The sequence below is a fragment of the Plasmodium gonderi genome (assembly GCF_002157705.1).
Source record: "Plasmodium gonderi DNA, contig: Chr06, whole genome shotgun sequence".
Taxonomy (NCBI): domain Eukaryota; phylum Apicomplexa; class Aconoidasida; order Haemosporida; family Plasmodiidae; genus Plasmodium; species Plasmodium gonderi.
In genome coordinates, this window is record NW_021628931.1 from 794367 (window position 1) to 821036 (window position 26670).

The 26670-nt window shown below is 30.6% G+C and overlaps 6 protein-coding genes across 6 annotated transcripts; 4 read left to right on the plus strand and 2 right to left on the minus strand.

Annotated features, from left to right (window-relative positions):
• Window positions 1-968: 968 nt before the first annotated feature.
• Window positions 969-1637, minus strand: PGO_061550 (ookinete surface protein Pvs25; the record flags this gene model as incomplete). The annotated part of the gene is made up of 1 exon (XM_028686798.1): window positions 969-1637. The coding sequence occupies one exon, from the start codon at window positions 1635-1637 to the stop codon at window positions 969-971; it is 669 nt and encodes a 222-aa protein (XP_028542599.1).
• Window positions 1638-3006: 1369 nt separating this feature from the next.
• On the minus strand, window positions 3007-3813 carry PGO_061560 (hypothetical protein, conserved; the record flags this gene model as incomplete). The annotated part of the gene is made up of 2 exons (XM_028686799.1): window positions 3007-3451; window positions 3683-3813. 2 exons carry the CDS (start codon window positions 3811-3813, stop codon window positions 3007-3009), a joined length of 576 nt encoding a protein of 191 aa, XP_028542600.1.
• Window positions 3814-5986: 2173 nt separating this feature from the next.
• PGO_061570 (MORN repeat-containing protein 1) lies at window positions 5987-7096 on the plus strand (the record flags this gene model as incomplete). The annotated part of the gene is made up of 1 exon (XM_028686800.1): window positions 5987-7096. One exon carries the CDS (start codon window positions 5987-5989, stop codon window positions 7094-7096), a length of 1110 nt encoding a protein of 369 aa, XP_028542601.1.
• Window positions 7097-8944: 1848 nt separating this feature from the next.
• PGO_061580 (hypothetical protein, conserved) lies at window positions 8945-11362 on the plus strand (the record flags this gene model as incomplete). The annotated part of the gene is made up of 1 exon (XM_028686801.1): window positions 8945-11362. One exon carries the CDS (start codon window positions 8945-8947, stop codon window positions 11360-11362), a length of 2418 nt encoding a protein of 805 aa, XP_028542602.1.
• Window positions 11363-13635: 2273 nt separating this feature from the next.
• PGO_061590 (hypothetical protein, conserved) lies at window positions 13636-18358 on the plus strand (the record flags this gene model as incomplete). Its single annotated transcript, XM_028686802.1, has 8 exons — window positions 13636-13698; window positions 13883-13930; window positions 14100-14240; window positions 14518-14597; window positions 14863-14926; window positions 15293-15388; window positions 15558-15635; window positions 16130-18358. The coding sequence occupies 8 exons, from the start codon at window positions 13636-13638 to the stop codon at window positions 18356-18358; spliced, it is 2799 nt and encodes a 932-aa protein (XP_028542603.1).
• Window positions 18359-21534: 3176 nt separating this feature from the next.
• Window positions 21535-24741, plus strand: PGO_061600 (RNA helicase; the record flags this gene model as incomplete). Its single annotated transcript, XM_028686803.1, has 6 exons — window positions 21535-22310; window positions 22588-22876; window positions 23068-23139; window positions 23417-23746; window positions 23915-24088; window positions 24445-24741. The coding sequence occupies 6 exons, from the start codon at window positions 21535-21537 to the stop codon at window positions 24739-24741; spliced, it is 1938 nt and encodes a 645-aa protein (XP_028542604.1).
• Window positions 24742-26670: the final 1929 nt, after the last annotated feature.

Sequence of the window (26670 nt, forward strand, 5' to 3'; positions counted from 1 at the left end):
AGGCAGAGCATATTTTCATTGCAATAAGAAATCCCTTTATTTATTTTTTAGTGCACACCTAGGATATCATATCTTATCAATGTTTTCCATTTGAAACCCTTTTACAAACACATTAAAAATGGAAATTTATATCTGCCTGTTGAAATTATCAGGACGTGTCGCACCGAATGCTCAATTTCAAGGTGTCCACTTCTTTGTGGAATTCGCCTATCACTGTATTTAATTACTTACATGTTAAACGAGGAAAAACGTACATATATATATATATATATATATATACGTTTATTTATATGCACACAGATGTGCACGTCCCAAGGTGAATCTAGCCGAGTAGGCATTCTGTCTTACATGGTTAAATAACTCAACGGAAAAACAGTTCAACGGATTTAGCTAAATGCAAAATAATAAAATTGAACATGGAAAGAGCACAATTGTATACGAGTGAACGATGAACGCCCGAAAATAAAATATTGGACCTCTTTACACCATATTATAACAGTCTATATTCAACATTGTAGATATTGTCATTTATGACATGTTTTGTTCAACCGTGTGTTTTTCTCAGAAAGATATATTTTTTATTTTTAATTTACATATTTTAAGTAAAAAATATGAAACTGCTCCTTTTTAGTAAGGCATTTTTTTTACAGTTTTTTCTGATTAGGCAAAATTTCACATTATTTATGGAATAGAAAAACTAATTTGTATGCATTAAGAAATTTATACACACATATGTATGCACTTGAATGCTTGCATAAAAATGTGGAATACACATTGAGATATTAACGAATTAGCGAATGGGTGTGCATATATATATATATATATATATATGTATGCATCACCTTTTTGTCACCTTGTATAGCTAGGTCAACTTTTTAGTTTGGTATACTCCAGTAATAAAATTCAAAGTATTTAAACTCCAAAAAAAAAAAAAAAAATTGCTCTCTTTTAGTACGCAATTTTTAAATTTATATCATATAAGCAAGTGCTATAACTATGACAGCGACGAGTGAGAGGTTTAAAATGTTAAATACTGAAAAGGCAACACATGTGTCTTGATCTTTGTTAAAATTAAATCCTTCCATACATTGGCACTTGTAAACTCCATCAACATTTTTGCAAATTTCATTCTCTTTTGTGCATTTTAAGTCACATTTAGTTTCACCTTCTTTTGTACATTTGTTTTCATCTTCTGGATTTCTAATTTTTCCAATAGGACATGAGCAAGCTGCATTTTTGTCCTCCTGAATTTGTTCAACGATACATTCACCATTTTCACCACAATTTTTTGCTATACATTCAGTAAGTACGCAAACATTTTCAGTCAAAGTATATCCTTCATTGCAAATGCATTTGTATTCATCCTCTTTTTCTACACCCTCTTTTTTTTCATTTTTAACACATCGACTAAAATCTCCGCATGCTTTTCCTACAGTGTCTTCCTTACATTCATTTTTTACTTCACATTCATTTTCAGAATGATGTAAAAATCCTTCATTACATATACATTTAAAATGATTACTCATTTGTGCCAAGATCCCATTTTTGCATAATGTGTCTACTGTTACTTTTGCGTTACTAAACTTTAGTGCAATCTGGACAAGGAAAAAAGCGAATAAGCTGTAGTACGTATTCATATTGCACGGGGTGTCAAGAGATTAAGCAGGGGTTGTTCCGGACTCGTGAATGTGGGAAAGCGAACAAATTAGCAAGTAAACAAGTGAGCAAATAGCACGTAAACAAATAAGCTAATAGCACGTAAACAAATAAACAAATAGCACGTAAACAAATAAACAAATAAACAAATAGCACGTAAACAAATAAACAAATTAACAAATAAGAAAATAATAACACAAACAAACAAGTGGATAAAAGATAATACGAGCAGGTAAACCAACGTCAGTGGAACAAAAATTAGAACAAGGTTAAAATAATGAAAAAAAATGTGCTAGTGAAAAGTTTTATATTTTGTAATAAAAAAAAAAAATAAAATAAAATATACATGCACATATATCTCTTAATTTATATCTTGTGTGTGACTTTTTTTTATTTCATTTTATTTTCTTACTTTTTAGTGACATAATTTTTTTTTTTTATTTTCCACCTAAAATTGTTTGCCCTGTTTGAGGTATCTTGACGTGGTTTTATTTGATAATGTAAAAAATAAAATAAATAGTAAAAAGCTCAGAATGATTTGAACTACACAAATCAATTAAATATAAATGACGTTTTCTTTAGTACGTACATCAAATTTGGAAGAGCAACTAGTGGATATTGTTCTTGTGGGTTTTTTTTTTTTTTTTTTTTTTTTTTTGTTTTCCCTTAAAGTGAGGACACTTTTTATACATTATAAAATTTGTTGGAAGTGCATAATTCACAAAAATGTATATTGCACTGTTTGATTTTTTCGAACTCACGAGCATGATGCTCTTAAAAAAAAGTAGTTCCTCCAGCAGTTTGTTAAGTTTTCAATAATGTCTATGCACATGTATACACATGCATACGCACATAGATACACACATGCATACGTACATAGATATACACATGCATACGTACATATATACACACATTCATACGCACATAGATACATACATATGCACATAGATACATACATATGCACATAGATACATACATATGCACATAGATACATACAAATGCACATAGATACACACATACATTTGCACTTCTTTTTTATTTCTGGGAATCTCAAATTAGTCCGTCACTCCCAGAATTGTATAGCAGAATTCACGCTTTACAAAAAAAAAAAAAAAGAAAAAAAAGCCCATATATCCTCTTCTAATGCCACGGCATTTTTAAGATAAAAGACCTCACATTTTACAACACAAAAAAAAAAGGGAACAACGTGCCGAAATTCATCCTCACTACCAGAAAGAATAGTCACAAATATTTCCCAAGTAGGTTAGTATATTGTATAGCATGTCCATCAAACTCTCATAATTGGGTTAGGTTTTGCATAACAGGGTATGTTCGAAAATATTACTAGTGCTATGGTTTTTGCAAAAATTGCTTGCACTCCATAATTAATTTGTTAACTTTGTGCTTATGCAATATTGTAAATAAAAATGGGGTTTCCTTCCACATCAACTGTAATCTATTAATTTCATTTTCGCATGAACTATCCACATGAATAAGGGCTTCATGTAATTTTTTTTTCAGCATATAATCCCGCCTGAAATGTGTTAAGGTGCTTTTAAAAAAATTCCTCAGTGAGAGCAGTATGTTGGAACATCGCCCTGAGGAAGAAATAGCCTTATCATATTGTGCTTCATCAATAATTCCGTTCAACCTTTTCATTTCATTTATGCATGCTTTCAATTCTATCAATGTTAATTTCACTGCCTCGAACTCTTTTATAAATGCATAAGTTAGTTCATTTTTCACAAGATCTTCAAATTCTTCCGTTTCGTCAAACCCTGTTATTGGGCTTTCACTATAAAAAGGGATGAAAAGGCACAATTATGGTTCAATGTGTGTGTTGCAGCATATATATATAAAAAAAAAAAATAAATAAATAATAAATAAATTTAAAATGTTGAAAATATTGAAAAAAAAAGAGAATATTTAAAAAAATGCAGAAATTGTGTTGTGATGAGTAAATTTACTGTGTCCCCTCCTCCATCTTTAACACACATGTTCATGTCTCAAACCGAATGAAACGTACTTTTTTTGAATGATAATTTTTATCAGCTCATTAATCGAAATAACGGTTGAATCGTGTAAATCAAAATACCGTTTGATACAAAGGATACTTTCATTTACTATAAGTGTTTCCCCTCTCTTTTCCGCCTTCATTATTAATAAGCAGACATTGCTTACATACTTTTGGGAACCCGACTGTTTTGTTAGTAATAATAAAAAGGGATAATTAAACAAAACGTTTTTTTCACTTTTTTTTTTTTTTTTTTTTTTTCATGTATATGTGGAATACCATTAGAAATAAAAATAATTTACAATGAAAACAATTTCATACCTGGTTTTGAACACATTCAGCGATATATGTATATTGGAAAAAATACCTCAGCTTCTTTTTGAGAAAAACAAAATGGCAAAATAGGAAAAAAAAAAAAAAAAAAAGGGAATATGCTTCTTATATTTTTGAACATGAACACATATTTGCTTGCGCATAGTTATACCATATGAATTATCGAATCATCGAGAATGTCGTTAAAGAACATGAAAATGGACGAAGAAAAGAAAGCCTTAAAAAAAAAAAAAAAAAAGCACTACAACAATTTGGTACCCGTTCAGTTTCACATTATTTCACTTTTTTTATTTTCTCAGTCGATTTTTTTCATTTTATTTTTTTATACAATTCCTTAGAAACCATTTGAAAAATGCAAATCGTAGGAACGCACAGATTAGTCAACTTGTAAAAAGTTCATATAGAGAAATGGCATTATAATTATTTACATTATTTGTAAACACCTAAATTCTCCATTATTAACAAAAAGGAATGTGTTTTACACTTTCATTAATTTAAAAAAAAAAATTCTGATAAAGCGAAGGACATTTGAATATCCTCCCAAGCTCTTGTTTTATATCACAATACAGTTTTTCTTAATTTCGTAAAAGTAGAAACGAACCCGTTGTTTACACCCATAAGATTAGTGTTCACACTTAAACGTACAAGCGGCGTTATACAAAATTGGGTTATAGCTTTATTTTATTTTATTTTAATTTTTTTTTTTTTTTTTTTTTTTTTTTTTTTTCACACACATGTTTGTATATTTTATTATTTCCTCCGCCGATGGAACACTTAGCTGATTACCCCAAATGCTTGTGTTATTATTGTACACTTTCATGCACAGTGGAAAAATACGCATAAAGGGAAAACATTTCATAGATTGGATTCATTATGGATTTGATGTCACCATGTTGGTATATTTGTTGACCAAGGGTTAAATTCAATTTGGCCGTAATGAAGCGTTACGTGGTGAATAAAAATTTTCACCTGCACATGTGCATGTATATACATATACATATATATTATGAACCGCTAAACTGGTTTTAATTCTGAAATATACGACATGGTTATGCAAATTTGTTAAAAAATATATAACTGATATTTTTTTTTTCCCGCCATATTATGGATGTATTAGGTTTCCACGTCGAAAAGCAGGTATAACATGTGAAAGTGACGATGGAAAAAAAAAAAAAAAAAAGGTAAAAAAAGGTTAAAAAAGACAAACCATCATTATGTTAAAAAACAATTTCTACTCATCTAATATATATAGCGTGTGGTGTTTATATGCAATTACAGAATTGCTAAAAGTGTACACCACTGATGGAAATAAAATTCAATGTTGTCACAGCAGCTGTCGCTGCAGTAGTCGCCGCAACTGCACGCCCATTTCCATGTGTTCTCTGTTCAGTACCCTATACTAGTGTGGGTGTATAATTTATGGTTCGAAATGTAAGGCGATAAAACATGTTAGTGTATTTTACCCAAGTCTGTTCTATTAACACCAAGGAAATATCTGAAACAGTTAACAATGTTGGGGAATTTTAATTGCTTAATATATTTAACACAATTGGTTTTTTTTTTTTTTTTTTTCTTTTTTCCCCCTCCTTCCCTCCTGTGCAACTATTTTAAAAAAAATATATTTATGCACAGCAAAGCGGTGTTGTTTGAAGGGTCATAAAAAAAGAAATAATAAAAAAAAAAAAAAAAAAAAAAAAAAAATTGTACGCAGTTGCTACATATAGTTAATGTCGTAATTTTTTTTTTTTTTTTTTTTTTCCCCCTATTTTCGTTGTTTGTTTAATGAGCGTCAAGTACGTCTTTGCGCAACACATTTGATACCCAAAAAAAAAAAAAAAAAAAGTGTACATATTACTAGTGCGGATAAATTACATGTCCACATACTCAGGAGAAGCAAACACGTGAGAGATACAACACTGATAGAACACTACGAGTAGACGAAGTGTATACACATTTGTACATGCTTTCTTTCATCTACACACTATGACGACGAGTACCTTGACGGAAGTAACCCATTGTTACAATGGAAATATCAAGGATGGGCTGTTTCATGGTCATGGGATTTTAATATACTCTAAAAATGAAAAGTACGAAGGAGATTTTGTATACGGGAAAAGAGAAGGAAAAGGTAAATTTACATATGCAGATGGTGCAACATATGAAGGGGATTGGGTTGATGACAATATTCATGGAAAAGGAATAGCGAAATTTGTTAGTGGAAATATATATGAAGGAGAATGGGAAAATGGAAAGATAAATGGATTCGGTATTTTAAATTATAATAACGGGGATGTGTACGAAGGAGAGTGGTTAGATGGGAAAATGCATGGAAGAGGTACATATACTTATGAAGATGGAGATGTATATATAGGTGAATGGAAAAATGATAAAAGACATGGGAAAGGATGTGTAAAATATAAGGGTAATGAAAATAAAATTGCAGAAACATATGAAGGCGATTGGTTTGAGGGAAAAATGCAAGGAAAAGGTACTTATTTTTTTGCTGATGGAGGAGTTTATGAAGGAGATTGGATTGATGGAAAAATGGAGGGAAAAGGAATTTATAAATTTTTAAATGGTAATAAGTATGATGGAGATTGGTTTAATGATATGAAAAATGGTTATGGAATTTTAACATATGTAAATGGGGAAATGTATGAAGGATATTGGAAGGACGATAAAGTACATGGGAAAGGTACACTAACATACAGTAAGGGAGATAAATATATAGGCGAATGGAAATTTGCAAAAAAGTCAGGTCAAGGTGAATTAATTTATGCTTCAGGGGATAAATTTAAAGGGGAATGGAAAAATGACAAAGCTAACGGATTTGGTGTTCTTCTCTACTCTAATGGAAATAAATATGAAGGAGAATGGGTTGACGACCAAAGACATGGGTTTGGTACTTTTACTTGTAAAGAAGATGGAACTGTTTATTCTGGGAATTTTGCATTTAATCGTAAAGAGGGAAAAGGTACATTGACCTTTGTCGATGGTAACATTTTGGAGGGCATATGGAATTTGGGTACACTCACCAAGGTGACCAGTTTTCAGCTAGCCATGTCTTCCCCGTGGAACGACCCAGATATGTGAACAATTCTCAATTGGCACATGCACTAGGATTCGCGTGAACTTGGGTTCTGAGGATGTTGCAAAGATTGCTGCTACCGCGTGAAGCGATCCAAACGAGTGTATTTCCCTTGTCAAGGAAACCCACTTAAAATCGAAGGGTTTCTTTAAAAATAGGCTTAAAAATGAATAGTTATATTTTTTTTTTTTTTCACAAAAAAAGAGGGGTAAGAAACAAATTGCAGAAAAAAATGTCAATGATTAAACTGTATTCAAAATTATGCTTCTCTTTTTCTCCCATTGAGGAATTGGCATAAATATAATTCCGCTCCACCCTCTACCAACCATTTGAATGTAGCCATGATATACGTTTTTGACAATCACAAGAAGGGAGTATAAAAAATTGATGAAATGTACCGTTTCTACAAAACATGCTTCCATGGACAAAAAATAAAATAAAATAAATAGAATAGAATAGAATAAAATAGAATAAAATAAAATAAAATGCTAGACAAGGAAAAGAGAGAAAATGATTTAAATGTATGCTTTCCGAAGCAAACACACCATTCACTACACCCATTCTTTTTTTTTTACTGTAACGAGATAAAAGTGAATGCGTGTAAATATAAATATTTATCAATGAGTGGTAGGCATTGCTTCATATACATATGGATGTCCACATGTATGTATATTATGTGTGATCATTTATTTGTTTAATTTATGTATCTTTGCGAATTGTTTATTTATTCATTTTTGTTTTTAAATTTTAATTTTTCTTTATAGCTTTTCCCTTTTTTTATGGGGGGTACTTTTTAAATAACTCTTTTTTTTTTTTTTTTTTTTCTTTTTCACCTTTGTTCCTGCGCAACTGACACAGAAATGCAAGTTGGCCAATTTCATGTAGTTGACAAATTGCCTAGTTGATCTATAGCAAAGTTTTCTGTATTTTTTTGTATATTTTTTGTGTATTTTTTGTGTATTTTTTGTGTATTTTTTGTGTATTTTTTTGTGTATTTTTTGTGTATTTTTTTGTGCATTTTTTGTGTATTTTTTGTGTATTTTTTTTTTTTTTTTAACTTGCCCAAACTACGTTTTGGCCCATTCTCCTAATTTGTCCCTTTTTTGTTTTAGTCTTTTACGGGTTTAGGGTTTTGCCCTTCTTCTGCCTTTTGCACTTTGTTCTTTTTGTCCTTTTTGTCCTTTTTGCACTTTTTGCCCTTTTTGCCCTTTTTTTTTCTACCACTTGAATTTTTTTTAAGAACTTCCAAATTTGAGCATACCCCTAGGATCAATAAAGGAAAAAAAATATAATAAAATGAGAAAGTAACGAAGAACAAAAGAAAAAAAAAAAAAATGAGATAAAAACTATTGGGATTAGACTTTAACGAAAAAATCTCATCACTTTTGAGAATAACCAGAATAAATATTCCCTTCTTCCATTTTAAATACTCGGTGTGCGTTACATTAAGTGCATATATTTAATCATGTGATTAATACTTTTTTTTTTTTTTTTTTTATCATGTTCGTTCCTTGTTTTGTGACATTGTTCACATATCTTCTGACTTGTCCATTTCAATTCTGTCGTGTATACATAACATCCCATCTTTGATTCATTCATGTAAAAATTCGTAAAATGTATTCAATCATTTCTTTGCTTTTTCTGAATTTCCCCCCTCAATTCTGAGCGGTTTCTCAGTTATTCTATTTTATTTTTTTATTTTTTATTTTTTTTATTTTAAAATTTCCAAGGGAAAGCAGTTAAGGGGATGTATTTTTCTTTCTTTCTTTCCTTCCTTTTTTTTTTTTTTTTTTTTTTTTCTGTTTTATTTTTAATTTCTCCCCGTGTGCAAATTGCAAACAAATCGAGACAACATGGCCACATATAAAAAAATATGTCAAGATTCACTGAATGAAAAAGAAAAATGCTTCGGTCTTGAGAGAATACTGGGGAAAATATTTGACGATTTAATATCAGAATTTAAAATTAAATTTATAAGAAAAATATCAGTACTTATAGAGGAAGTAAAAAGTAATGATTCAATTTTAGAAATTGATAAAAGTGGACCTGATTTGAAGCGTGGAAAATATGAACACAGGCAAAAGGAAGAAAGTTTGTATAATGATAATACATTGGGGGTTTACTTAAAAAGTTTCACAGATGATAATAAAAAAATTTTATTTCAAAAAATAAAAAAACAGATTGATGATTATGAAATAAGTGATGTCACCACCAACACTCTCACCTCATGTGAACGACAAATGCACGGTGCCTATAATAAAATAAACCATCAAAATGATAACAATGTAAATAATTATCATTCGAACTTGTCATACAAAAAGAATATCACCGTAGGTAGTACTTCACGAAATGATCTTTCCAATACAGTATATAAAGCTGTAAATCGAAAGCCCGACAAACATCGGAGGCGAGAAGGTCCCTTTAGGTGTGGTCAGAGAAGACAACTAACTGCTGAAGACGAATCAAAGGAACTCACGCAATTTGGAAAATCTGATCTATCAGAAAAGATCAACATGTTGGACAGGACATGCAAATCGGACAGGTCACGCAAATCGGACAGGTCATGCAAATCAGGCAGGTCACACAAATCTGATGCATCACAAAAATCGGATGCATCACAAAAATCGGATGGGTCACAAAAATCGGATGGGTCACACAAATCGGACAGGTCACGCAAATCGGACAGGTCACGCAAATCGGACAGGTCACGCAAATCTGATGCATCACAAAAATCGCATAAAATGAACAATCCTGCGGGAGAAACTAATAAGAGCGAAAAAGATGCATATCAAAACATTATCAGTAGGTATACTGTTAAACGACTGTTTTCAAATAGAATCCACACGAACGAAATGGATGACACTCATTGTAGAAATGATGAAAGAAGAGATATTTTTCAAAGCACACATATTGACAAATCAAGAAAGTACATGTCAGAAGCTCCTAGTACTAGGGATAATACCTATGAAGAGAGGAATGACATTCAAAAGGATAATGGTCCTAAGGATCAGGTAGATAAAGAGCCAAGTAGAAAGAGAGAAAAAAAAGAAATTCAAACATACAAAGGGACTGATATAAATAACAACATCTTAGCAAAGTATAATAAATATTATCTACGTGCTTTAAAAGATAAAACAAAATTCGAGGATACAACTTGCAAGATTGTGAAGAGAGATTTTGATGAGCGCTCGAAGAAGAGCATCAAGTCGAAGGCAGATTCATTAGACTCAGAAAATCATCCTATGAATTTTCTAATTGCATCAGAGTTAAATGAACAGAAGAAAAGCAGGGAAATTAAGGAATCAAAAGGGGTAGGGGAGTTAAGGGGGGTAAGGGGATCAAATGGGGTTAGGGAGTCGAAAGAGTTAAAGGAGCTGAAAGAGTTAAAGGAGCTAAGAGAATTAACGGAGCTGAGAGAATTAACGGAGCTGAGAGAATTAACGGAGCTGAGAGAATTAAAGGAATCTACAGAATCGAAGGAGTTGCACCTGAACAATCACAATAAACTGGAGGTCATGTCAAACAAGCAAGACATATCGAATGTTAAAAAGAATAAGAAACCATTGTTTTTTGAAGTCATCAGAGGGGAAAGGAGAAAGCATCTCAAGGGTTTCGAATGCAATGATTGCAAATCGTTTTATAAGGAACTGTGTTATGATGACTATGAAATGGGTGAGAGGCATGAAAAGACTGCTGAGTGCATACAGCAGAGGAGATATAAAATTGGTGCACATGATGGATGTTTAAAAGAAAATGGAGAATTAAGTACATCCAATACCGATGTACATAAAAAATATCGAAAGGAAATTTTAATTAAAAATGATCATCGAGGTATGAAACTTGAAGAGAGTACAACCATTAGTCCCATCAATGAATATGCAAATGGACAAAACATAAATAGCATTCATCCCCATACTGATAAGTCAATTTCCAAGTTGAAGTTTCTCAATAGTTCTGTCAATTTGAAGAACAGTGATCAGAAAATTCAAGTCGACCATAGTAGTAATAAATACTCGGAAATGGGTATTGACAATTTTATAACAAAATTTGAAACAAGTGTGGAAGAAAAAAATGACAATTCAGCTAAGGCAGGAGAAATACAAGAGGAGCAGTTTTACGAAATTGAAGATGAAATGTACGAGGAAAAGGAGGAAGACAAGAGAAAAGAAAACAAAAAAAAAAAATTTATTCAGTCCTATTCTCGCCATAGGTATCATAGCAAAATTAATGATTCACCTAAAAATTTCTGGAGCTTTGATTTTTTTAAATAAAAATAGGGAAGACAAAGAGGAGGAAAAAAAAAAAAAAAAAAAAAAAAGAAAAAAAAAAAAACGTTAACACAAATGAATGCACAATATAATGCCTACTCATATAGATAACTCATACGAATGTGTAAGTACGCATATGGCGCATAATTTTTTTTTTTTTTTTTTTTTTTTTTTTTTTTTTTTTTTTTTTTTTTTTTTTTTTTTTTTTTTTTTTTGTAGTCCCTCAAAAGCGGCATCCTTTAATAACTTTCTCCATGTGGCTATGGTGAAAGTTTTTAATATAATACGAAATTTATGATACATTCCCATTTTATTACTCATAAATTTTTTATATTTTCCAATTCTGGCACTTTTCCATTTCTTCAATACACCTTTTTTAATTTTTGAGTCTCATACTACGGTATTACCAACGTGACAAACTCTTTTTAATAATGTTATCTTGGAACTGCTCTTTTTTGCTGTTCGTGCACCATTTCAATTAACATCAAGTGTTCACGACAAGCTTTTTGCACATGTAAAATAGTTGATCGAATTATGAATTTGATTAAAGATGGCGTAAGGGGGTATTTAGAGAATAATTTATACCCATTCACAAACTGGTGTGTATATATATATATATATATATATATATATATATATATATATATATGTACATTTCATTTTTTGTTACTGAAAGGTGGTGCAGTAAATCAGGTGCATGCATGTGTAGGCAATAAATATTTTTGAACATGAAATGATTTGGAAAATCGAGGTAGCAAAATTGTCCTCAAGGAATGTTGTTTTGAGGGGATACGCAAAAAAATAAAAATGAGTGAAACAAAAGAGTGAAACAAATGCGTGAAACAAAAGAGTGAAACAAATGCGTGAAACAAAAGAGTGAAACAAATGAGTGAAACAAAAGAGTGAAACAAATGAGTGAAACAAAAGAGTGAAACAAATGAGTGAAACAAAAGAGTGAAGCAAAAAAGTGAAATAAAAAATGTCGAAGCAAAAAAAAATGAAATAAAAAATGGCGAAGCAAAAGAGTGAAATAACATAGTGTAATCCAAAACATAATTGTAAAGGAACCCAAAAGCGGAACTTAAAACTCTCCTATTTTTTAAGAGGACAGCAAATGCTCTGTCCATATTTGACATTGAATTTTGAATTTCAAAAATGTCCGAAGAGATATGCAGATGGGGGAGAAATACACGTCGTTACATTCACCCGCTGACATGTGCAACACACACAACATTACAAATTACAATACATTTTTTTGATATAATGAACACGCATACATGTTAGCAAAAGTATACGTATACAAATGTGTGCATGCATTTAATTTGCTACGCTTTCGTTCTATATTATCAATATATTATTCATTCCAATAACTTTTTTTTTTTTTTTTTTTTTTCTTTTTAAATAATTTAAATGGTCAATAAATAATATCGATACCGTATTTGTTCAGTTGAAAAAGAAAAAAAAAAAAATTATAATAAAGATATATATATATATATATATATATATATATATATATAATATTTTTTTTTTTCCATTTTCGCCTTCTTTGAATTTGAATGAAATATTATAGAATTATTTTCATTTTTAATTTTTTTTTTATTTATTTCGTTTTATAGAATAGTAAAAAATGCTTTATTAACACATTGTAAAAAAAATTTCGTATTAAACATTTACCAATTTTTTCAATGCAGAATATTCCGCTTTATTCAACAGTTGTCAATGGGTATGTAATGTCGTTTTTTTGAGACCTCACAAATGTATACATATATATGTACATGTCTATGCGTGTAAAAACACATGTGTGTGAATTTATCTATGGCATGTATATGTATATATATACTATGTGTGTTACATCAAAATATATATGCACAGGTTTAAACATAATTGCACAATTTTATGGATAGACATGTGTATTCGCTTTTTACATTCAAAGAATAAGAAAAAGAAATCGTGATATATACAGTGCTATGTATGCAGAATTTTTTAAATAATACATTTTTATTCCATAGCTACTTTTACATTTTTATTCCATTGCTACTTTTACATTTAAATTCCACTAAACATCACACTCATAAGGTTAAGAGGTTTTGAAAACTCGCATTTGCATGTTCTGATTTTATTGCTGACTATGTCCCTATAACATACGGATTTTTTAATAATGCTAAACATTCATGACAAGGCAAAAAATATAAATACATTTTGAATATCTTCAGTATTATCACTTTTTTCGTAACCTTGTTCATTTAAATGCTTATTTTTCATAAATTGGTGAAAACATGAATAATCAAAATAGTAGAACCATGCAACAGGGGAATGAAACCAAGGAAAAGAAGTCATACGTAATCAGGAAAAAAAAAAAAAAAAAAAAAAGTTATGTGACCACTTATAAGTTCTTATAAAAAGGGAATAGTTGAATGTGCATATATATAAAAGAAGACATGTCTATACGATTAAGTTTTTACATCATTGTATTTCCAAATGAATGATTCCTTTTTTTTTTTTTTTTTTTTTTTTTTCTCATAGAACAAGAAAGAAAACGAAATTATCAACCATGGGATAAATTACTCATTGGTTAGCTAGCCAAAAAGGAAACAGTGAACAAGACAATTGACAATATTTTTTATTTATTTATTTTACACTTTGTAAAATTATCTAGTTCAAGCCATGCATTATGTCTAACCCATTTCATAAAAACGATTGATTTTTTTTTTTTTTTTTATTTTTTTTTTAAATAATGTAGACAAACGACCATCATGATAATAATTTCAAAAAATATTTTTATATCAGAAGCATAAGAACTGATGGGAATTGCCTATTTAGGGCAGTAGCGGATCAACTATACAACAATGAAGATAATTATAAGGAGATAAGAAAACTAGTGGTGAGTCTATAAATAATTTTTCCAATTTTAATTAATTACAATCCGCTGATTCGTTCGGCTAAGGGTCAGGCGGAAAGACACAATTTAATGATAAAAAGAGAAAAAGAAAGGAAAGGAGCATAACGAAGAATTTGTAAAAATCAGATAAGGCATGATAATATGTCATAATATAAGATATGATCAGAGAAGATATGATAAGATATTGTTCTGCCTTTTGTAACATAATTTTTTTTTTCTTTTTTTCTTTTTTTTTTTTGTATCCCTGATTATTTTACAGGTTAGCTACTTGCAGAGGAACGAAGAAAAATATAAGCATTTCATTGAACACGATGAGAGTTACAAATCATACATTCAAAGGTATGCCATTTGGAGAGACATTAGTGGCACTAAGCAATCCATTGTGCTGTGTAAATATTGTGTAGATATTCTCTCCTTCTCCTTTACTAGTTCACGAGAAGAATGATACACTTTAAGCGCTATTTGAATTGCCACATGCACGCACACGTACGAATGTAGTTCTCTCTCTCTCTCTCTCTCTCTCTCTATATATATATATATATATATATATATATGTACATATACATATATACATACTTTTTTGCATTTTTTCCCCTCCTCGCAGAATAAGTTTGGACGGAACCTGGGGGGGTCAGCTGGAGCTTCAAGCTGTGGGAGAATTGTTCACTGTAAAGATTGAGGAGGAAAAAAAAGAAAAAAAAAAAATAAAATAAAATAAAATAACAACGAAGACACTTGTGCATCTACATCCACACACATTCACGTGGACAGCATATGCAAAACGGAAGCACAAATTCTAACTGCCAATTAAATAGCCTACAACTCTTAATACTTTCATGTTTGTTTTTTTTTTTTTTTAACTTATTTATTTGTTACTTCTTCTCACACCATGTGTTCCTTTTTTTCCCCCTTGAATATAGCACACGTACACAAATACATAAATACACAAATACATAAATACACAAATGAACATGTACACACATGCAATGAAAGCTCTTCATTTTGTGACAACCTTCATGAATGCATATATGTAGGTGAATATCCTAATCTACCAAGAAAACGGATGTATATTAGAAATCAAAAATCACAGTGATGATAAAAAGTGCATACAGTTGCATTATGCGTCAAGTGTAAGACCTGAGTGTGGACTCAAGAATATATACATTCGTATATGCATATAGATATAAGAAAAATTGTTGATTTCCTACCATCGAGAAAACCCTTTGAGTATCTATTCAAAAGTCGTAGAATTTTCACATTAACATTTTTCTTCCTTTTGATATTGATAATAATCTGTAGGAGCATTACAATAGTGTAAGATTTAAAAGTATGGATCTAGAAAATGAACTCAAGACGATCGTGGAATTACGTGAAATAGTAATTAAAATTAAGACAAAATGGGAGGAAATAGGAGAAAATAAGAAAAAATAATTAAAAATAAGAGAAAATAAGAGAAAATAAGAGAAAATAAGAAAAAATAAGAAAAAATAAATAAAAATAAGAGAAAATAAGAAAAAATAAATAAAAATAAGAGAAAATAAGAAAAAATAAGAAAAAATAAATAAAAATAAGAGAAAATAAGAAAAAATAAGAAAAAATAAATAAAAATAAGAAAAAAAAATAAGACATAATATGATAAAACATATGAATATAAACGAACGGGAAAGGAAAAATTTGTGATGAAGTTAAGATCACTCCAGTGTGGAGTAAACTTCATGATATAGTAAAACCCCTTTACAGTCGTTTACACAAAACACACACATTTTTTTTTTTTTTTTTGTTTTCATCATTTTTCTTTCCACCCCCTCTATCTTACTCTCTCGGACATTTACCCACTTCTCACCTTCCTCTTTGAATTAATCTCCGTGCAGTTAAACAACAAAGACGACAACGAGTCAACAAAAACGTTTTATGAAACGACAGAGAATGAATTGACTGAAGACAATGATGATGATTTATCAGACCACAGTAGTAAGGAGAAAAATAAAGTTGGAAGATGGGAAGATGAGAAGGAGCACACACACAACAGCTCAACAGAGGATGATTTTCTCTTAGATGATTATTTAAACTCGAAAAGTAGAATTAGTGTATTTTCCTTAAGTGATGATGAAAATGAGCCTTCCTCATTTGATATACTGCAGAACATACATAATGTTATTAAACGGAAAAGAATAAGGAGTAGGAGCATGCCGAATATTAATGAAAGATTTCTTTATTTTTTTTCAAAAAAACAAAGGAATGATAACATGGAAAGTGATAGTACTATAGATTTATTAAATGAAAAAAAAAATTTTGGTAAAAAAAAAGCCCAGAAAAATGAAAAAAGAAAATTAAATTTTTTCAAGTATAAATACATTGGAAAGAATCTTGACGAGTTGTTGAGTGAGCGCCTATCTGCAAACTCCTCCACTGCAACTGCCATTGCTACAACCACCGCTACTCCTCCATGCATTGAGGGGAATGAAATCGTTCGTATTTACTACAATAAGGCCTTTTATCAATACTTGCACTGCCCAAAAATATTGGAGGAGGAAGAGAACGAACAGGAGCAGCATGAACCGAATGATAAGGAATTCCATTTTTGCATGCCTCGATATATTTACAACAATGGACAATACAGTTCTGATGGATGTAAAAATCACAACAACAAGATCAATGTGCATGGATATTACAAAAAGGAGATGCACAAAAATATCGCACCAAATGAAGGAGGTAATCAGAATGCAGTTCAGAGTGATGATAATGCACTGTATAAGTCGCGGAAATATCTGAACACGTCAGGCAGAAAGGGATACATATCAAATTATGAAGTAGAAAACAATTTTAAAAATACAAGAAAAAAAAAATTTGACGATTTTATAAATCTTTACAGTGAAAAAATTTCTTATAATGCACATTCCTTTTGTAAAAGTGCGTACGCTCATGACACCGAGGTATTTTATGCAGAAGGATTAGTGGGATTAGGAAGCAAGAAGAAGCACGATCAGAGGGAGGAGAACTGTCAGAGGGACCAGGACAAAGGTTATGGTTACTTAAACTCCGATTATGCACAAAGCTTATCGATAAATAAAACTATAAGCAGCAATGAAGAACTTAATGCACCTTCTTTATATTTTGACAAAGGCTCAGATAGCCTCGAACTGCAACCAGATTTGCAACAAGATTTTTATGATAAAGCACATGATGCAAGTTATGTAATCAAACTGGATGAAGACAACAAATTCCCTATACACTGCAGTAATAGTGGGGAGAAAAATTTTTTCAATTCAAGGAAAAAAAATTTCGACATTTTCAACATTATAATTGATGAAGAGTATGGAATAACTGTGGATAGCAACATGTTATGTGCACGTATCGGAAGTAAGTACATGAGTCTTGATTCCACCAACCAGAAGAACAAGAAGAAAAATAAAAAAGAAAATCCATGGGAAGGAGTATTATCATCTTTTGATGAAAAAGAAAGAACTTATGTGTCTAATAATGTTACCACCGCTTGTAGAAGTTCCCAAACGATTGCAGGAGTTAGAACTGTTTCCACTTCTCTCATAAATAGACAAAACCATGAGATTACTCACATGACTAACTGCAGTATTAGGAATATTCCAGAGAGGAATTATCCAAATGGACATGGAATTAGTTCGACAGTAATGCATGTGATGAATGGAGATGTACTCACAAATGGAGGAATTAATTCAAGAGAATTTTTCTTGAAGAAGAAATATCAAAATAAAAAATTCATTAACATGTTTTCAAAAGACATTCAATGGAAAGGTCTGTTTCAGTTTCTAAATGCTGATTTTTTACTGAATGAAGATAAAATTAAATATATAATTTCGTTTTTATTTAACAACAAACAGATGAATATTTTTAAAAATAATCTGAATAGGAATGATTTCCACTTTTACGAACATATAGCTTTTTCTTTCAATTTGAATAGGCAAAAATTAAGGAATAAAATCGAATGTTCAAAGGTGTTAAATGAGGAATTTCTCATAAAGGAAAAACACAAATATAGAAAATTCATAAAAAGTCCCAAAACCAAAACGACAATTCCTATGAACAAGGAGCAGAAGAACCCGGTGAAAATTATTTCCATTTAGTGTATATGTGTATATATATACATGCACACACATACACATATATATGTGAATTTTTTTTTTTTTTTTTTTTTTTTTGTGCAATCAAGTAGAAACGATTGATACGTCAAAATTATCACTTTTCTGACGTAGTTTACATATATGAAATAGTTAGGAGTCCAATAAATGACACGTTTGTTTATCACTACGTACGTGGCAAAAATGATTTTGTTTTACATGTTTATTTAGTATAAGACAATTTATTATTTTTTTTTTTTTTTTGCTACATAATTTACAACTTATCTTCCAAAACTTTTCAATATCATCCCAAGTTTCTTTCATTTTGTGTGTGTAAAAAAGGATGACAAGGTTTGTAAAAAACGGAAAAATAGTTCACCTTGCAAATTTGTTTGCAAGACTTTTTTGCAGGACTTTTTTGCAGGACTTTTTTGCAAGACCTTTTTGCAGGACTTTTTAGCAAGACCTTTTTGCAGGACTTTTTAGCAAGACCTTTTTGCAGGACTTTTTTTTAAAACTCGTTTGTGAAGTCCTATTTTTCGTTAACTTGACACGGTACTTCTTTTTTTGTATGCAAGTGCATCCCCCATCCTAGTACTCAAAGATTGCATATCAGTTATGCCATTACACTTGTAATCTATTTCTCCCAACACAGTTGACTAAATTCAAATGTGTGAAATACAGCAATTCCTAAATGAACGTGGCAATGACACATGCATATATATAGAGTCCCCTTCCCCATCCTCAAGATAGATGAAATAAAACATTTTAACATTTTTTTTTTTTTTTCACACTTTTTTGTAATATCCATATAGTTATTGCCACATGGTGTTTTTCTCCATACATCCTTTACCACATCGCAAATTGTACACAAAATAGAATAAAATAAAAGAGCAATAAAGTATTAAAAATATTAAACATGTTAAAAACGCTGGAAAAACAACAGGTTGAATCTTCATTGTACACATAGTGTCTTACGTTTTGGTTTATATATATTATGTGTGTGTGTCTAAATATCCCTTAGATTACACAAGTTTATCTCTTAGTACTATTGCATACAGGGAAAAATCAATACTTTTAAAAGCATTGTACTCTCATTTTTTGTCCCTTTAATCGGTAGTAATGTGTCTCGTTAAATGTTTTCACTATTACATAGTTAGGTCACACAACACACTGGTTCAGGTCTGTGCGATAGGGAGAGGAACTGTTGAATCATAGAAGAAACATATAAAATAGTACGTTTGCACACAAAAAAAGTACAATCACGCCAGAGTGGGCAGAAAAAAAACATCTCCTTTATTTATTGCAATCCATTTCCATTCTTTCTCTCTCTCTCTCTTAATCATCTATCTATTTCATTTTCAGCATAATGATATTCCAATGAAATATACTTTTGCAAAAATGTAAAATTTTATGTACAATGCTGCAAACAGTTTGCGATGGAAAGCTGCTTTCATAAACAAAAATTAGTTGCATACGTATGGCCATTTTTGTACGCGCGGCGTTTAGAGGGAAAAAAAAAAAAAAAAAAAAAAAAAAAAAATTATCCCTTTTTGCTTGATTCACAAATATGTCAGTGTTCGCAACACATAAAAAATCTATTTATGTTAATCACACATTTTGTGTTATACTATCATGAACAGATACATTTGAAATGCTAAGAAATGGAAAGTTATAAATAAAATTTTAGTAGCAATTTTTAATGGGGACAAAATTTGTCGTGCATAGAAAAGGGGAAGAAAGGGAATTTCATATATGCTTATGTATATATAAATAAATATATTTAAATAAATAAATAAATAAATATATATATATATATATATATATATATATATATATATATATATATATATATGTACGACCACAACTTGAGTTCATTTTAGCGGGGAATGAGTAAGGGTTAATTCTATGGGAAAACGGAATTACATTATTGTAAAGGAGAATGATGAGTAGATGATGCATATATATAAATATAGCTATAAAATTAGCTAAAGAGAAAGATATGTAATTTTTTTGTTTTCCCCTTTTTACCTTTCTTTTTCTCCACCTTTTGCTTTGTTGAATTTTTTCCCCCTTTTCCGCTTTGCCCTACATTTCTTTCTCAACTTCTCACCTAATGAGTAGTACCAAAATGAGCGAAAAAAATTTTAGCGAAACGAATGAAACCGACCAGAAATGCATTCATAATACTAGCCAGAATGAGAACACCGAAGGGGGGAAAAAAAACACAGATGATCCAAATGAAGGCGTGGGTGAATCAAACATGCAAGGACAGTATGTAGTTGGCCTTGGAGAAAAAAATGATGACGATAAAAACGTTGGAAATTGGAACGAACAGGATAGCTCAAGCCTGAACGATGTCATACAAAAATATTTAATGAATATTGATTGCAAGGAAAAAGATGACTCCCTCAATAATTCTAATGCTGTCTTGAACCATGAGCAGAGGGAAGGTGAATACATTTTCAATAACTTTTACCCAAAGGGTAATGAGGAGGAAATTTATTGGAATTATACGAAGAACCCAGATTTTTCGACGATAACTTGGGGAAAGAATATCGAAATTAATCAAACAGAAATTATTTCGACTTCAGGAGATATTCAAAATAAGAATATAAATGAAACGAATATACAAGATGCACCAAACGAAAATGTATTAGGAAGTCAAAACAGTTATATGAATTACATGAATATAATGAATTGTCTTAATGGGGATTATGAAGTAGTACACACATCGAGCATAGAAAATTTTGATCATCAAAAGAAGAGTGAGTTTATTCATGAGAAGAATGAAAACAGCGTGGATCTTTATAAAAATACATATAATGATGAACTGAAAATCACACAGGCAGAGCTCAATTTAAAAACAAAATATTATGCAGATAATATTAACACATATGGAGAAACGTATAAAATTAGAGAGGGACATATGAACAATAACTACATGCAAATGTTTTATGAAAATAAAAAAGAGAATTGGAGCAAAAAAAAAAAAAAAAACTTTTATAAAAATAATTACAAAGAAAAAATACAAGAAAAAGATGACCCACCATATAACAGTGAAACTTCTGGTTTATATAAAGCGTCTTTCAAAAAATTCGTAGATAATAAACTTGGTAGTAAGAAAAGAAATGAAGAAGAGGAAGAAGAAGAAGAAGAAGAAGAAGAAGAAGAAAAGCACCATGTTCTTAGGAAAAAGCCATTTCATAGCAAATGGGACAACGGTACACAGGTGGATCACAATCGGAACTATATTTCGAGGGGTTCTACTTACAATTACCCCCAATGGAATCATATGGACAGAGAGAGGCCAAGCCATTTTGAAAGAGGAGGTAGATCAATTAATTTGCAAAGGGGTAGACCAACTTATTTTGCAAGAGGCCGAACAAGTCATTATGATCATGGTGGATCTAGCCATTATGGTTCTGACAAGCCAAATCAGTATGATCATGGTAGATCTAGCCATTATGGTTCAGATAAGCCAAATCAGTATGATCATGGTAGATCTAGCCATTATGGTTCAGACAAGCCAAATCAGTATGATCATGGTAGATCTAGCCATTATGGTTCAGACAAGCCAAATCAGTATGATCATGGTAGATCTAGCCATTATGGTTCAGACAAGCCAAATCAGTATGATCATGGTAGATCTGGCCATTATGGTTCAGACAAGCCAAATCAGTATGATCATATCAGATCCTACAATCATGATTCTGACAAACCAAATGAGCATTATCAAGGGAGACCTAACCATTATGACCTTAACCAGTCTAATCAATATTACCCTGAGAGGCCAAATAAAACTGATAAGGGGTATTTCAACAATTACACTAGTGGAAAGCCAAAAGAATCGAACGAAAACAGTTTATACAACCAAGAGAGAAAACAAAAGAGCAATATATTTGACGATGAATGTTATATTATTAAATGCAAAAGTTATGGTAACGAAGCAATACAAGTTCCTCCACCTTTAAGCAGCATGGATGATCTTAGGTAAACAATGAGAAAAAAATCATTTCGGTTATTACCCTCGAATCTGCATATTTGGAAGTGGAATGTCAAAGGAGTTCATACCGTGGTGTGTATGTTTATGTATAAATATATGCATCTTTGTGTGACATCTGCAGATTCATATTCTTATGCATGCACATTTTGCACGTATGGATACTCACGCTTGTTGCTACATAAATAGTGCATCCATAATTCCTCTCTCTTCCCTATTCTATCCTTTGTAGCACCATCTGTGATGACATTTTATACAAAAATGTTTTTGAGAAAGGATACAATCAAATGACAATTGTTCAGAAATATTCAATTCCAATAATAAAAAACAAAATGAATTTGATTGCTTCATCACAAACAGGAAGTGGCAAAACATTTTCATTTTTATGTCCAGTAATTTCAAACTTGAAGAAAGATAATGATACATTGAGACCACATTTTCCAGGAGCTTATGCTTGTATTTCTCCCTTAGGATTAGTCCTCTGTCCTACACGAGAATTAGTGATTCAAATTCAAAACGAAGTAATTTTTTTTTTTTTTTTTTTAATTTCTCAGTGTTATGTGCATGCATTTTTCATGGTAATACCCTCTCAGGGTTGATAACTGTGAATAATATACATACATATTTGGACATCTAAGAAGGAAGGATAAAATTAATTTCGGAGAACATGATAATGATCATATGAAAATATTCACTTCGCTCTACTTTCCAGATTAATAGCTTGACGAAAAACATGGATCTCGTTTGTATGGCATTCTATGGTGGAGAAACGATGAAGGATCAGGTATATTTCATTTTATCACATTTTCTTTCTATCGTATGTATATTATTTTTACCTTATTTTACTATCATCCCTATTTATCTTTCCCATTTATCCGTTGCATTTATCCCACTTTTTTACTTTAATTTTTTTTTTTTTTTTCCCACCCTTTTCCCATGTTTTTCGTGCTCTGCATTCCCTTTACATGCCCGTGCCCATTTGTGACATTTTTCTTCAAACGAACCAATCTATATGAGATTATTTCCTATGGCGATCACAATCCTTTCATGTTGACTCATAGATTGTCCGAATAAACGAACGGCAAGCAGACATAATCGTGTCAACCCCAGGAAGGTTACTGGATTTAATGAACAGTTGCAAAGTAAGTCTTTCCTTTATTAAATGTTTAATTTTTGATGAGGCTGATGAAATGATATCACTTGGTTTGAAAGAACAGATGGACGAAATTATTTTTCAAAAGGATCTTTGTCCAAATGATGCAAGGCAAACTATATTATTTACAGCAACCTTGTCCGATAGTTTACGAGAAGAACTTGAAAAGTTTGTGGACACACCTTATGTGTTTTTGAATATAATGCAGAAGAAGGAGGTGCAAAATTCTATTAAGCAGGTATAGTTTTCATCCCAAAGCACGATGTCTGTGTTGTGATACATACATATATATATATATATATATATATATATATATATATATATACATTTTTGTTTTGAACCGCACATGTGCCCATATGTATGCATGTACATATCTTCCACATTTACACCCCTCCCATTTGAACAGATTGTCAAATATATCCCAGAGAAGTCGAAACTGAATGAATTGCTCCGAGATGTGAAAACTTTACAAGGGCAGGCCATCATATTTGTCGAATTGAGAACATCAATTAATAACATTTTTATCGCTTTGAAGTCCAAGGGGTATGACGTGAATTATTTGCATGGGAAAATGAATCAGGTAATATACGTCTTTTTTTTTTTTCTCGTTTTTTTTTGTTTTTCCTTTATGTGCATTAGTAGAAATAAAGGGTTGTCTCTTCTGCTGCTGCCATCGCGTTTACTGCTGGTTAAGTAGTGATGTCGCTAGGGAGGTGGAAAGGAGGAGAATTGAAATGAACATCCATCCCAACACAACTAGTTACGCACATCGTTACGCAAATAATTTCTTTATACAGTCGGTTTCACATTTACATAGTTAGGTGTATAGAACATATGCACGAACGATATATATATATATATATATATATAGGCACCACTGCACTGTGAGATATATAGTTTATGTCCCATGTATATACATCACATTTCCCATGTTAGGCACGAAGACAAGCAGTGTTCGAACAGTTCCGAAATAAGGAGTTTCAAATCTTAATAGCTACATCTATAGCGGCAAGAGGACTAGATTTCCCAGATCTTGAATTAGTAATCAATTATGATCTCCCCGCAGAATTTGATCAATACATGCACAGAATAGGAAGGACAGGTAGAATAGGGAAAATGGGATTAGCTATTAATTATTTTAACAGTTCAAATAAAAAAATTATTGACAAACTAATTGATCATTTGAAAAAGTATAATCAGATCATACCACAATGGTTACTTAAATTTACCTAATTTTTAGTTCTTTGGTCTTTTTCATGTTGCAATGTGTTTTTTTTTTTTTTTTTTTATTATGTGCATCATGATTAATTGTCGAGGTTATGTATGAACGCAAATCATTTTTTGGTTATGGGTGGTTGTTTACAAAAGCTTTCTAAGATAAAAACAAATGAGTGTTCATTATATGCCTAAGTTTAAAGTTGATCAAATGGAAACGGACGGGATCAGCATGCCCATATATACATATATATATATATATATATATATATATATATATATATATATATGTAGACCCCCACCTTGTGGTGTTTTGTAGATAGGTACCTAAAAAGTCCTTCTACCAGATGCATTACATTTTTTTTTTTTTTCCCTTTCCTTTTTTTTGTTCACCACTTTGGTATTCATATATCTTTGGACCCCCGTTGCATATGATTTTTCTGTTTTTTTTTTTTTTTTTTAATTCACTAGCAATTAATTATCCTATAGTGGCCCAAACCTCGTGAACATCTCTCCTTCTTGTATGGCGCCACATTTTAGGGCCATGTTTTGTTTTGTTAAAATGACAATCTTTTGTTTGAATGAGTTTTTTTTTTTTTTTTTTTTTTCCGATAACTCATACGTTGAAATATTTTATTCAAAATATACATCACGTATATGCATAATCTGTGCCTACGCGTTTCCCACGTAGGAATTTTAATTTTCCATTTACTAATCATGCAATTGCATCTATTTGTTGATTTGGTTGATTCTGTTCATGTGATTGGTTCTGTTTTTCTTTTTTTTTTTTTTTTTTTTTTTTTTTTTTTTTTTTTTTTTTTTTTCTTTGTTTTATTTTAATTTGAACCAGCTGAAGACAGCATATAATTTGAATGGTAAGAGAAACAGGAAAAATTTTCCCTGGGTTTATGCTTATGGCATAAGACTTTATGAGTTAACAGTGAACAATTAGAAATGAGCCTGATTGGGTAACCAATATGTTAATACGACATTTGTGATAGAGTGAATCATATGCCTTTCTTTCAATAAACATACATATATATGAGAACGCCCAAACAATTATTTAAGAAAAGAAACTTTTAAAAAGAAAATAAATTAATAAATAAATAAATGAGATATAAAAAAAAAAAAAGAACAATTTGTTAAAAGAGTTGGAAACATTGAAGTTTATTTATTTTTTACTTATTATTTTGTTTTGTTTTGTTTTGCTTTGTTTTGCTTTGTTTTATTCAATTTAATTTAATTTAATTTTTTTTTTTTTTTTTTTTTGTAAGTAAACTTTTTAAGAAATCTCTCCTGAATTAATGAACTTTTATTTAGGGTTGGTGGCACCGTATGATTGCAATATGTATATAAATCCTCGTCCTCTAATTATTTAAGGTATAACGTAGGAAAATCCCATTTTCTCCAGGGATTTACATTTTGTATTCCCTGTAAGTGGCATATACATATATATGCAGAAGTATCCATAAGTATGCATAAATATACAGAAGTATCATAAATATGCAGAAGTGTATAACAAATATACATAAATCTGCATAAATCTGCATATATCTCCGTAAATATGTATATATCTCCGTAAATGTACATAAATATTCATACATATAGTACACGTATATATTTCATGTAACATGCATTTAACCCATAATACATGGTCCATGTTTTCTCCTTCTAATTTATAAGGACGATGTTGTTCGATAATGATTATATTTTGTTAATTTGTGATAATGCGACAACTTATCTTGTATGCGTTTTATATATCCCCATATATTTTTTGTGGTTCAAATGCTATTTATTGGCATGCTTTGTTCGATCATTTTTTTTTTTTTTTTTTTTTTTTTTTTTTTTCTTTTTTTCAATTTTTTTTCTGATTAAATTTTTTTTTTTTTTTTTTTTTTTTTTTTTTTTTTTTTTTTTTTTTTTTTTTTTTTTTTTTATCCTTTTGTT